Below are 14,583 nucleotides of genomic sequence, written 5' to 3' on the forward strand. Positions count from 1 at the left end.
CAGGAAAATAACCTCACTCTCAACGTCAACAAAACTAAGGAGATGATTGTGGACTTCAGGAAACAGCAGAGGGAACACCCCCCTATCCACATCGATGGAACAGTAGTGGAGAGGGTAGCAAGTTTTAAGTTCCTCGGCATACACATCACAGACAAACTGAATTGGTCCACTCACACAGACAGCATCGTGAAGAAGGCGCAGCAGCGCCTCTTCAACCTCAGGAGGCTGAAGAAATTCGGCTTGTCACCAAAAGCACTCACAAACTTCTACAGATGCACAATCGAGAGCATCCTGGCGGGCTGTATCACCGCCTGGTATGGCAACTGCACCGCCCTCAACCGTAAGGCTCTCCAGAGGGTAGTGAGGTCTGCACAACGCATCACCGGGGGCAAACTACCTGCCCTCCAGGACACCTACACCACCCGATGTCACAGGAAGGCCATAAAGATCATCAAGGACATCAACCACCCGAGCCACTGCCTGTTCACCCCGCTATCATCCAGAAGGCGAGGTCAGTACAGGTGCATCAAAGCTGGGACCGAGAGACTGAAAAACAGCTTCTATCTCAAGGCCATCAGACTGTTAAACAGCCACCACTAACACTGAGTGGCTGCTGCCAACACACTGACACTGACTCAACTCCAGCCACTTTAATAATGGGAATTGATGGGAAATTATGTAAATATATCACTAGCCACTTTAAACAATGCTACCTTATATAATGTTACTTACCCTACATTATTCATCTCATATGCATACGTATATACTGTACTCTATATCATTGACTGTATCCTTATGTAATACATGTATCACTAGCCACTTTAAACTATGCCACTTTGTTTACATACTCATCTCATTTGTACATACTGTACTCGATACCATCTACTGTATCTTGCCTATGCTGCTCTGTACCATCACTCATTCATATATCCTTATGTACATATTCTTTATCCCCTTACACTGTGTACAAGACAGTAGTTTTGGAATTGTTAGTTAGATTACTTGTTATTACTGCATTGTCGGAACTAGAAGCACAAGCATTTCGCTACACTCGCATTAACATCTGCTAACCATGTGTATGTGACAAATAAAATTTGATTTGATTTGAAGCTGGCTGAGGGGAATGCCAAGGCATAGGGTGGCTACTTTGAAGAATCTCAATTTTGATTTAACTTTTTTTGGTTACTACATGATTCCATATTCCAAACTATTTCATAGTTTTGATGTCTTCACTATTATTCTACAATGTAGAAAATAGTAAAAATAAAGAAAAAAACGTTTAAGTAGGTGTGTCCAAACTTCCGAATGGAACTGTAGGTAAACATTAGGATTCCCTCACGGAGAGCCCAAACTTTCACTTTAGTCAAACGTTCACTTCTGCCATTGATATAAATGCCTGACTAGCGCACATGTCCTTCTAGACCAGGGGTGAGCAACTCCAGTCCTCCAGGGCCTGATTGGTGTCCTATTTTTTTCTCCATCCCTAGCAAACACAGCTGATTTAATCAAATGTCATTCTAAACTGAAGATCATGATTAGGTGATTACTGGAGTCAGGTGTGTTAGCTGGGGCAAAACTGTGACACCAATCAGGCCCTCAAGACTGGAATTGCCCACCCCTGTTCTAGACCGTGGTCACCATCCGGTCAATCTCCAAGACATTTCTGTAAAAAAAAAAAAAACAATGAATAAAGCCTCGCGTAAAAAAAAAATCTTATTTTTTTTGAGCTGTTGGCGGTAGGTGCACTTGATTCAGCAGCCCTAGCGCCGGGAAGGGAAAGTGTTCCCATTTTTGAACCATTTAATATGTCTGAAGGTAGAGCTCTGCCTACCCGTTAGGCCCAGAGAGAAAATCAAGTGCACCTGCTGGCAAATCAGATAGCCTGGAATGCACAGCAAAGTTGATACTGTGACATTTAAAAAACGTTTAAAGCATAACTATAGACTCGATGAATACAGCCGAGCTGCTGATTTTGTGTAAGTTCATGTTTAAGTTTTTCAGCTGTCAACCCTTTTTATTGCTTATGAAAAGGGGTTGAACATTCTCCCCTACTGCCGCTCATGCTACAACTAGCACTGCAGCTGCAATGAATGGGTATAGAAAAGTGTTCCGAAAAGCTTGCGTTGGTGTCATTAGTGGCTTTTTTTTTATATCGTGGAATATTTTCCTTTCTCTGGTCAATGGAGTCACAACATGAATTGGTGCATGAGGCAGAAATAATGCGGTGTGACTTGAGTTTCACCACCAGCTTTAAAGACTGGCCCCTTTTCTCAACGCAGGGAAGGAGGGACGGTGAGTTGGGTGAGAGGCAGCCTCACCGCTTCTCCCTCCCTCTCCTCAGACTGACCATCAGATGTTGGCCATCAGTCCAATATGCAGTCATATTGTATTGGGCCTATAACTTACTGCACAAACCTTTAATACAGAACTGTTTTTAATTGGTTCATGTTGCATTGGCTTACTTTATTTTGTTATTCTTAATCTGAGCAGTAGATCGCGGCTTGCATTTTGACTTAGAGAGTGATATTGACGCAGAAATGGTTGGTGACCACTGGTCTAGACCAGCTTACCATTTCAATACATTGTTGGCCCAGAATAATTTTTTGAGATGACTGTCTGGTGCTTTAAGAACCTGGTATTTCATCAATAAAGTGCTATCTACAGGAGGAACAGCTGAAGTCTCACGAGGCCAAGCTGAAGCACGTCTCCACAGAGCTGGCAGAGCACAGATCCTACCCTCCTGACAAGAAGGTTAAAGCCAAGGAGATCGACGAGTACCGACTCAAAGAGCACTACCTGGAGTTTGAGGTAAGACATCACCATTCACCACAGATGTGCACTGGCAGGGGGTTGGTTGGGCGAGGCCAGGCCAGGCAGCAGGTTGCTGCCAGTCATCGTCCAACGCTCTGGTTCACTTGGTCTTTTCTTTTATGCCGCTTCACTCTTGTTTCGTTCTGCATCTAGCCCTTCCGAACACTGATCTGTGCGGACACAGACCGTTTCTGACATGCCTCCAGGCAGACCGCTGGGGAAGTCTCTGACAACCTTAATGGAGCTTTGCTTTTCTTATCTGCCAGGCTCAGGAGTGCATGTCTCTCAGCCCTGCTCTCTATTCTGAACACGGGTGTGTCCTTAGGTCAGGATTCCAAGGATATCACCAAAGATGGGATAGAAACATTTGAAGTCTTGTTAACTTTATTGATTTGCATTCGTTTTTTTTTAAACACACAAGGTCACAAACTGCCCAAGTAGCTGCTTGAAAGGTCATTCTTGGCGTTTGTTTCCCGGATTTAAAGTAGAGTGGTTATGGTCGACGTACAGTATGCATCTATCACTGTTTAGGGTGTGGTTGTACTGGCAAGCTTAATGAGAGCATATGTAAAAGGAACTCTCTGACCTCTATTGTCATGGCGTTACAATATAGAGCTCAGACAAACATCCATTAAAATGTCATTTTAATTTCGTCCCTTGAGCTCATTTATGCTGGTGAACACAAGAACATCTATTTATTTACATGAGTCTTACACATTGATTATGGATAAAGAATCTTTTTAATATTTTTTTCTTCTGAGAAAGCGTTAGTTGACATGCTTCTCTTCAGTGTCAGCAATTATTCCATCACTTTCCTCTGGCCTTCCTCAATTTCCATGTCATAGATTTCTAATGTACCCCACCAAAGCCCTGTATTAATTGAGCTGTGACTGTAGCACTGTTTTCCAATCAAACTTCCACAGGAGAAGACACGACCTCATCAATAACCTTCTTCATTGAGCAAATTTTGTTTTTTTTTGTTTGTTTTTTTCATCAAAGAAACAGTGCTTTCTTGAAGTACCAGATAATCAATTAAATGGTGTGCTCCCTTTGTGCAAAACATCATAGGAATAATGATATCCTCCTGGCTTTACCACTCTGCCTGCGGAGCTTTACCACTCCTACTCTACACCCCGCCTGTCGCGCCAAATGGCATCCTCTATATAGTGCACTACCCTTTGGGCCCTGGTCAAATGCAGTGCACTATAAAGGGAATAGGGTGTCATTTGGGACGCAGACCCTGTTTACACAGGGATCAATGTGGTCAGATCTCTTGGAGTAAGGTTCAGACATACAGGTCAGGACCCTCAGATCCCTAACCCTCAGAACCTTTTCTTAAATCTGTTAATGGTTGATTGCAGTCTTTTTACTGTGTCCAGCCCACAATCGCCAAAACAAAAGCTAGAGAGAGAGGGCATAGACAGTTACAGGCATACCTCTGTGAATGACATTCATCAAGCACAGCACTTACACAAATCATTCACTAAACCCTAACCCTCAGCTAAATCTAATGAATCATGTGGAAATTTAGCAAGTTTAGAAGACTAAACTGCTTGGAGGACCCTGGATTGTAAACTGTCATGTTCATAACATATTGATTAACAGTAGCTAGGCTGGGGAGAAGTCTGTTCATAATAAAGTGTTACTCTGCGTTCTTAACAGCACTGTCAACGAGGCAGGTCCTAGTTTTGTTGCACCTGGTTTACTGTTCAGCCATGTGGTCAGGTGCCACAAAGAGGGACTTAGCAATTGGCTCAGAACAGAACAGCACGGCTGGCCCTTGGATTTACACAGGCAGCTGATATTAATAGTATGCATGTCAATCTCTCCTGGCTCAAAGTGGAGGAGAGATTGACTTCATCACTACTTGTGTTTGTGAGAGGTATTGACATGTTGAATGCACCCAGCTGTCTGTCTGAACTACTGACACCCACAGCTCAGACCCTCATTCATACCCCAGACATGCCACCAGAGGTCTCTTCACAGTCCCCAAGTTGACTATGGGAGCCGAACAGTACTACATAGAGCCATGACTGTATGAAGATGGCGCCGGAGGGGGATGGCTGCAGTCTTATTGGCTCTTACCAACCGTACTATTTTAGTTTTTTGCGATATTCGTAACTAGTTTTGTACATAATGTTGCTGCTACTATCTCTTATGACCGAAAAGAGCTTCTGGACATCAGAACTGCGATTACTCACCTCAGATTAGACCGTTTTTCTTCAAGGAGTCTGACAGGATACTAGACACCCGACCAGGCCCTCATCCCCGTCATTCGCTGAAGAAGGAAACATATATTTTGCGGAAAAAGATTAGGGTGGCTTACGAGGATCAGTCGACGAGTGGCTAATCTGCCTTTGCCTTCCGTCCTGCTAGCTAACATTCTATCGCTGGAAAATAAATGGGACGAACTGAAAGCACGTATATCCTACCAACGGGACATTAAAAACTGTCATATCTTATTTTTCACTTAGTCATGGCTGAACGACGACATTAAGAAAATAGTGTATAACCCACCAGCTCTATCGGCAGGATAAAACAGAAACCTCTCGTAAGACACTGGGCGGGGGCCTATGCATTTATGTAAAGAGCTGGTGCATGATATCTAAGACAAGTCTCGAGGTTTTGCTCACCTGAGGTATAATATCTCATAAGCTGTAGACCACATCTGCCTAGAGAGTTCATCTGTATTTTTCGTAGCTGTCTACATAACACCACAGTCCGAGGCTGGCACTAAAACTGCACTCAATGAGCTGTATACCGCCATACGCAAACAGGAAAACGCTAATCGAGACGGCGCCCTTAGTGGCCGGGGACTTTAATGCAGGGAAACTTAAATCAGTTTAATCTAATTTTTATCAGCATGTTAAATGTGCAGCGAGAGGGAAAACCATTCTAGACCACCTTTACTCCACGCACAAAGATGCGTGCAAAGCTCTCCCTCGCCCTCCATTTGGCAAATCTGACCATAACTCTGTGCTCCTGATTCCTGCTTACAAGCTAAAATTAAAGCAGGAAGCCCCAATAACACCAGCGACAAAAAAAACAATACTTTTTTTTTTAAAGTAGTCAGATGAAGCAGATACTAAACTACAGGACTGTTTTGCTAGTACAGAGTGGAATATGTTCTGGGGTTCTTCCAATGGCATTAAGGAGTACACGTCAGTCACTGGCTTTATCAATAAGTGCATTGAGGACGCATACCCCAACCAGAAGCCATAGATTACAGGCAACATTCGCACTGAGCTAAGGGTAGATGAACCATCACAGGCAAAGTGTCAATACAGGACTAAGATCAAATCGTACTACACAGGCTCCGACGCTCGTCAGATGTGGCAGAGCTTGCACTATTAGACTATAAAGGGAAGTACAGCCGAGAGCTGCAGAGTGACATGAGCCTACCAGGCGAGCTAAATAACTTCTATGCTTGCTTCGAGGCAAGTAACACTGAAACATGCATGAGAACATTAGCTGTTCCGGATGACTCTGTTATCACGCTCTCCGCAGCCGATGTGAGAAAAACCTTTAAACAGGTCAACATTCACAAGGCCGCTGGGCCAGACGGATTACCAGGACGTTTTCAATCTCTGCCTGTCTGAGTCTGTAATACCAACAATGTTTCAAGTAGACCACTATAGTCCCTGTGCCCAAGAACACTAAGGTAACCTGCCTAAATGACTACCGACCCGTGCTCTCACGTCTAGCTATGAAATGCTTTGAAAAGCTGGTCATGGCTCACATCAAAACCATTATTCCAGAAACCCTAGACCCGCTCCAATTTGCGTACCAAATCCACAGATGACGCAATCTCTATTGCACTCCACACTGCCCATTCACCCCTGGACAAAATAAACACCTATGTGAAAATGCTATTCATTGACTACAGCTCAGCGTTCAATACCGTAGTCCCCTCAAAGCTCGTCACTAAGCTAAGGACCCTGGGACTAAACACCTCCCTCTGCAACTGGATCCTGGACTTCCTGGCGGGCCGCCCCCAGGTGGAAAGGGTAGGTAAAATCACATCCGCCACACTGATCCTCAACACGGGGGCCCCTCAGGGGAGCGTGCTCAGTCCCCACCTGTACTCCCTGTTCACTCATGACTGCATGACTCATGCATGACTCATGACTGCACGGCTAGGCACGATGTTGATGACACAACAGTGGTAGGCCTGATTACCGACAACAATGAGACGGCCTTTAGGGAGGTGGTCAGAGATCTGACCGTGTGGAAAGACAACAACCTCTTCCTCAACATGATCAAGACAAAGGAGATGATTGTGTATTGCAGGAGGAGGACGACTGAGCACGCCCACCATCTCATTAATGGGGCTGTAGTGGAGCAGGTTGAGAGTTTCAAGTCCCTTGACCTTCACATCACCAACAAACTAACATGGTCCAAGCACACCAAGACAGTCGTGAAGAGGGCACAACAAAACCTATTCCCCCTCAGGAGACTGAAAATATTTGTCATGCGTCCTCAGATCCTCAAAAGGTTTTACAGCTGCACCATCTAGAACATCCTGACGGGTTGCATCACTGCCTGGTATGCCAACTGCTCAGCCTCCAACCGCAAGGCATTGCAGAGGGTAGTGCGTACGGCCCAGTACATCACCGGGGCCAAGCTTCCTGCCATCCTGGACCTCTATACCAGGCGGTGTCAGAGGAAGGCCCTAAAAATTGTCAGAGACTACAGCCACCCTAGTCATAGATTGTTCTCTCTGCTACCGCACGGCAAGTGGTACCGGAGCGCCAAGTCTAGGTCCAAGAGACTTCTCAACATCTTCTACCCCCAAGCCGTAAGACTCCTGAACAGCTAATCAAATGGCTACCCAGACTATTTGCATTGCCCCCCCACCCTCTTCTACTCTTGTTGGTATCTATGCATAGTCACTTTAACTCTACCTACATGTACATATTGCCTTGACACCGGTGCCCCCGCACATTGATTCTGTACCGGTAACCGTGAAGCAACACAAACATAGGCACAGACACATGCATACAAACACACAATAACATACTCACCATACACACACATACACATGGATTTTGTGTTGTAGATATGTGGTACTAGAGTAGGGGCCTGAGGGGGCACACTTAATATGTTGGGAAATCTGTTGTGAATATTTTGATGTTTCTTTTTTAATGTATTACTGCCTTAGTTTTGCTGGACCCCAGGAAGACTAGCTGCCTCCATAATAAATACAAACATCAAGCACTGCCTTTTGAGCTAGCTCTTCCTCTGTGAAACACTACCGTAATCAATGAGCTAGCTCTACCTCTGTGAAACACTATTGTAATCAATGAGCTACCTCTGTGCTGAAGGAAAAGTATTTTTCCACCTACAGTATCCAAAAAGTCTGCATGAGATGGCATACTCACACTTTGAAGGTATGAACAGATCATTTGAGATGGGTTTTTTTACCTATGGGCCCTGGGCGATAAGATCAACGGCCCCTTCACCTTGTTCTCCAGTTGAAGCATTGAAGACTGTTGTGGCAGAAGAGTTCTGGTCGACACGCCGGCTACATTATAACCTCCCAACTGCTCCTTCACTCCCGATCCGCACCATGTCAGAGCAGACACCAACCACAGGGAAATTAATGCGCTAATTGGTCAAGGAATGATCTGGATGCAAAGCCAAGGATATCTCTTTTTAGATCTACGGTAGATCTAGTTATATGTACTTTAGTTTTCTAATGTATTTATTTTATATATTGGTATTCCATTAGTACAAGCTTGGCATACAGGTGGGGGTGACGGTCAGCGACGGTATTGAATTAGTAATCAGCAGGGTTAAGAGGATTTAGTGCTGGGCCAGGACGATCTGAGAACCAAGTCCACCTCTCTGCCACACGTCTTATCAATGCTTCTTCTATTCCAGTTTAGTTCATTATTACTCCATTTAAGCAGAATTCTTCTACCACAGGGAGATATGATAAAGAACAATTAAACATTCATGACCAACTCATTAATTCTGTTGTCGATCTCCAATGAATCCTTCCCTGAATGAATAGAATTATCTTTAATCAGAGAGGGAGAACAGTTCTCCCCTGGCCCCTCTCCACTGTAAGGCTCTTAACATCTCAGAAATACTTTGAACTGTTTCATACTACAGAAGAACATGTCTCTGGGGTTGTTGCTATCTGTGTGTTAGTCTGTCTCCCTGGAATTGTTATGTGTCACATAGAACCTTAAAGAAATGATGAGAGAATGCTGCAGTCCCTCGAATTGCAAATATATCTGTTTCTCTGGTTAAACAAGGAACACATCTTGAAATGTGGAGACTTACAACACTGGGACACAACCTTGACTGGATGCCCTTTCTTGTTGTTTACAGTGCACACCATTTGTTGTAATGAATTGCCTTATCGACCTGTGATTTCACCTCTTAATCCTGTGGTAAGTAGGGGTCCAAGCACTGCAAAAGGGTTGCCGTGAAACAATGAACTTGAATAAGGTCGTTACCTTAACATATATCCTGACATTTAACACCATAGTACCCTCCAAACGTGTCATTAACCCTGGGTCTCAATCCCGCCCTGTGCAACTGGGTCCTGGACTTCCTGATGGGCCGCCACCAGGTGGTGAGGGTAGGAAACATCTCCACCCCGCTGATCCTCAACACTGGGACCCCACAAGGGTGCGTTCTCAGCCCTCTCCTGTACTCCCTGTTCACCCATGACTGTGTGACCATGCACACCTCCAACTCAATCAAGTTTGCAGGCGACACTACAGTGGTAGGCTTGATTACCAACAACGACGAGATGGCCTACAGAGAAAAAGTGAGGGCCCTCGGAGTGTGTTGTCAGGACTTCAGGAAACAGCAGAGGGAGCACCCCCCTATCCACGGAACAGTAGTGGAGAAGGTGGAAAGTTTTAAGTTCCTTTGCGTACACATCACTGACAAACTGAAATGGTCCACCCACACAGACAGTGTGGTGAAGAAGGCACAACAGCGTCTCTGCAACCTCAGGAGGCTGAAGAAATTTGGCTTGTCACCAAAAACACTCGAGCATCCTGTCGGGCTGTATCACCGCCTGGTATGGCAACTGCTCCGCCCACAACCGTAAGGCTCTCCAGAGGGTAGTGAGGTCTGCACAACGCATCACCGGGGGCAAACTACCTGCCCTCCAGGACACCTACACCACCCGATGTCACAGGAAGTCCATAAAGATCATCAAGGACAACAACCACCTGAGCCACTGCCTGTTCACCCTGGTATCATCCAGAAGGCGAGGTCAGTACAGGTACATCAAAGCAGGGACCGAGAGACTGAAAAACAGCTTCTATCTCAAGGCCATCAGACTGTTAAACAGCCATCACTAACATTGAGTGGCTGCTGCCAACATACTGACTCAATCTCTAGCCACTTTAATAATTAAAAATGGGATGTAATAAATGTATCACTAGTCACTTTAAACTCTTCCACTTTATATAATGTTTACACACCCTACATTACTCATCTCATATGTATATACTGTACTCTATTCCATCTACTGCATCTTGCCTATGCCGTTCGGCCATATTTTCATCTACATATTCTTATTCATTGCTTTACACTTGTGTGTATAAGGCAGATGTTGTGAAATTGTCAGATATTACTGCAAGGTCGGAAGTAGAAGCGCAAGCATTTCGCTACACTCGCATTAACATCTGCTAACCGTATGTATGTGACAAATAAAATTAGATTTTGACATTGTTAGTGCTATGATCAGCACATGATTATTTAACTTGTTTGGTTGTCATGATATTTGGCAGACTTGTAGAGAGGCATGAGAGGGGATCATTCAATGAATACGTGATCAGGCCAGAGGTGGCGATATCATTCAATGCTGGGTTTACTTACATTTCTTTATTAGAATTTCCGGTGATAAACCAAAGTAGTTGCTGTAGTTGTTTTCTGTCATTTCTTGTTCGCCAGTATATAAGTCTTACGGTATAGAATACAAACACATGTAACACCCCATTCTCTGTGTCGTCTCTCCGCTGTAGGAGAACCGCTATGAGATGTACGTCAAGCTCCTGAGGGAGGGCGTGAAGGAGCTGCTCATTGGCAAAGATGGCGACGCGGGCCTCAAGAAGTCCCAGTCCAGCCCCTCTCTCAACCAGGAGGGCCAGCCGGCCGCGGCCAAAGTCAAACGCAACACCTCGGAGAGGAGACCCGAGACGCCGCCCAAGGTCACATAGGAAGCTACCCCCCCTCGCGAGCCTGTGAAAGAGCCATGAATACGCAACAAAAGTGTGTGAATATATTTTATGTAATTTATTTATCTGGCCACTGTTGTAACAAAAACAGTTGTGTAAAATGTAAATGATGAATACTCGTCCTTAAATTGACTGGCGTAGCATTTTTGTATGGAAACATTGCATTATATGTTTGTGGTCCTTTTATTTTGATGTTGATGTTGTCATTCTTGTATTGAACGTAATATTTTTTGTGACGCATTTGACTCGATTGCTTTATTCAATATCGCTGTATTGTTCCTTCCTCTCATAAAAACAATTTATTTGCCTTTCAGTCAAGAGAGAGGATTTTTCTTGTCTCCAGTTTAGTGGAATTACCAATGCTAGCTCTTGGATATATAAATAGTAGCTAGATGTAGAATAGTCTTACTCAGAAGTTTTTATTTTGATATGAAGTTTAAGTAAATGTTGGACATATTGAACCAGTTAAGTTGAGAGTATTTTACACAAATATGGCTTCCATTGAGAATAGGCAGGTGATTTGGACATACAATTTCCTCCCTGCTTTTCCTCATATACCTTTTTAAGGTTCCTTTCACCTGGGAATGTTTATTTTTCATACAGAAGATGCACCAAGGTGTAAATCCTGGAAAGGGATTAATTGTGGATCTAAAAAATGTGGTTAGGATCTTCAATCTCTTGCCTCTCATTTACAACAGGAATAACAACCCCAGATAAAACACAGTAATGTCCTTAGTTGTGTGGAAGGCTGCACTATCATGTTAGAAAACGCAGTTCAAAAGCGTTCCAATCCCTAATTTTGCACATTAACAATTTGGGATGTTTAAACATATTCCCCAGATTGGGTCAGTCACAGCTGCATCCGGATCTTTTCAGACTGCAGTATTTCACTGACGTTGGACTTAAGATCAGAGTTTATGCAGCTGAGCCATTTATTTTTTTATCCTTTATTGCAAAAAATATACTTCTGCTTTTTTGAGTAGTGTAAAGACCAATGACCCTTGTCTTTTCTAATCGTATGTGTTTTAGATTCTAAGTTGAAAACTATTGTTGTAAAGATCAAATTGAGTATTTATAGTGCACTTTATAAATGAGTTGTTTTTGGATATTATAGAGAGCTTTATAAAGGTTAGACTGCTATGTTTCTTTGACGTCACAGGGTTTTCAGGCAGAAGTATTTTTTGTTTTTCTTGAAGGTACTTGAGCGCGACAGTTCAGTGGGTTTCCGTCAGCTCAGCTCGTAATGTCGTCTTAGTTTGTTTTAAGTGGTTCGGTAGTTTTGCTGTCCTAGGTAGATTTGTTGATTTGACAAAGTTTCCTTTTAGGGAACTATTTATACATCTGTACTTTGCAATTATTGCCTTTTTCCAATGCTGGTGATATTACATTTATAATATCATTTACACATTTTCATTAGAAATATTACTGACATTTGAACGACATAAGCATTTAGTTAGACATTGGATTGTATGTCTACACATCCACAATGGACTTTTGCATACCAACATATGTTTTGTCCTTACCAAAAGGTTTGTGTGTTTTCATGTATTGAAGATTTTGGAAGGAATTTATCTTTTTAACATGTTATGAAGAAACATTTGTAAACATTTGTAATGATGCAAAGCCAATTTGAAAATGTACTTGTTTTTGGAAGACATGAGGCTAGTACCGAGTCTTTACAGTTCAAAAAAATATATTGTTTACTTTAAATGCTTTATTATTTACACTTTAGTTTATAACTTTTTTATTTTCTCTTAAATTCTCTACGAAGACACCAAATAGAATGTGTTAGTAGAGCTCGATGGTAATAGCCAACTAAATATACCTATATCCGTAATGCATGTTTTTAGAAAAACGTTCTACAGTAGTTTGTGCTAGCTAGCTAGTGTTCAAACCGTTTCCTTGGAAATGTTCTCCTCACCACATAGTGGCACTATTTGACCTGTACGATTATTGTGAAAGTTAGTGAGTGTTTTGACATTGAAGCACTTAATATAGACAATACATGTGGTACATTTATCAAAGGTTTTAAGTTAATATCACGAGACCTTAACAGCTGATTCTGTTATATAAGTGTGAGGATAGTATTTTTGTTTATATACAGAAGTCCATATGAAGAGGTCTACCCTTGAATTCATTTTGAATATAATATTCAATGTTTTTTATTCTTTTAACCTTTTGATATTTTATCGTAAGACGATGGCTGACCCCTTGAAGACATCTATAGTTAAAATTCCTCCGTAGTTTAAACTTAATCCCAGTATTTTCTTATGCAGATACAGTAATCCTTTGTTTAGACTCATTAAATGTAGGATTTAACATATTGCTGTTTATCAGTTGGTACACTTATTACATTTGCCCATTTTCAGAGGATTTTAAGTAAATACAGGCTTTTGTTGTAATGACACGTTAGCGTAATCTGTGCTTCTGAGTGGAATGATAAATAATCTACGTCTATATATGGAATCTGTGAACTCATTTTAAACACAACCATGTACTACTTACTATCTTACCAGTGGATTGTGTTCATGTGGAACGACTCAACTAAAGCAATTGACATGTCAAATCTCACCTGATGTCATTTCTGATTTGATAGTAGATGGTCTGGAGAAGGAGTAGCGAAGACTGCACAGTAAATGCGTCAACATGTGACATTTTCCAATTTAAGACTAGCAGTGATCCTTATCAGGTATCTTGTTACCTTTCCCTTAACATTTACAGCATTTCTCCATATCACTTCAATGGAGGGCTTATTTTTAGCACTTACCTCTAACGCTTCTCTCAACCATATCTGGCATAGCCTCTGTACACTGGCGTATCACTTGTGTTAGAATAGACTCAATCCTGCACCTCTGTCTGTAGACGTGAGAAAACAGATTGTGTGCCCCTATAGTTCCCATGCCTCTTGATTGTTCTATACCGTAACAAACAATGCAACTAAGTCTCCTATGAGGATCTTTGTCTCTACACGTACGTACGCATCAAATATCTCTGAAAGCTGTGATCCTGTACAATCCTTTGACTCTGTAAATGTTGTTAAATATAACTGTTGCCCTGTTTTTTTTGTTGTTTTTTTTCCCCAAAGGCCCAGGATTGCATTGTTTGGTTGTTCAAGTGATCTCTTCTTTGGCCCAGAGCGTGTCTTACGCCCTTAGGTCAGGATTGGTAACACTATGTCAGTGGTAATACAACTGTAGGTGGTTTCAATTAATAAAATACTTTACTTAATTGAACGTTGCATTTTCTTGTGATTTATTCCCCAGTCTTGTGCTGTGTTGGTAGAAAAGATCTGCTTCTCAAAGAAAATCATCTCAATGGACAAAAAAGGTCAACTCAGGTGGCAAAGTTTATAAACTATTTATTTACTAGGGCAATATAATAATTGGGGTGGTAGGTAGCCTAGCAGTTAGTGTTGGGCCAGTAACCGAATGTTGCTGGATCGAATCCCGTGCTGACAAGGTAAAAATCTGTAGTTCTGCCCCTGAGCAAGGTAGTTTGGGCAACTGTTCCCCGTGCGCCGATGGTGTGGATGTCGATTTAGGCAGCACCCCTCACCTCTCTGATT

General features: G+C 42.6%; 1 protein-coding gene across 3 annotated transcripts in view; it reads left to right on the forward strand.

The window, feature by feature from the left end:
- The window catches only part of LOC139408329 (pleckstrin and Sec7 domain containing 3, like), a 148,605-nt gene extending 134,354 nt beyond the window's left edge, over positions 1-14,251 (forward strand). For all 3 annotated transcript variants that reach the window (XM_071152079.1, XM_071152080.1, XM_071152081.1), the window contains exons 15-16: positions 2,665-2,808; positions 10,806-14,251. In XM_071152079.1, the coding sequence (XP_071008180.1) occupies positions 2,665-2,808; positions 10,806-11,000 (339 nt within the window). In that variant the 3' untranslated portion in view covers positions 11,001-14,251. The remainder of the gene's footprint in view (positions 1-2,664; positions 2,809-10,805) is intronic.
- Positions 14,252-14,583: the final 332 nt, after the last annotated feature.

This window comes from Oncorhynchus clarkii, chromosome 5 (assembly GCF_045791955.1).
Source record: "Oncorhynchus clarkii lewisi isolate Uvic-CL-2024 chromosome 5, UVic_Ocla_1.0, whole genome shotgun sequence".
Taxonomy (NCBI): domain Eukaryota; kingdom Metazoa; phylum Chordata; class Actinopteri; order Salmoniformes; family Salmonidae; genus Oncorhynchus; species Oncorhynchus clarkii.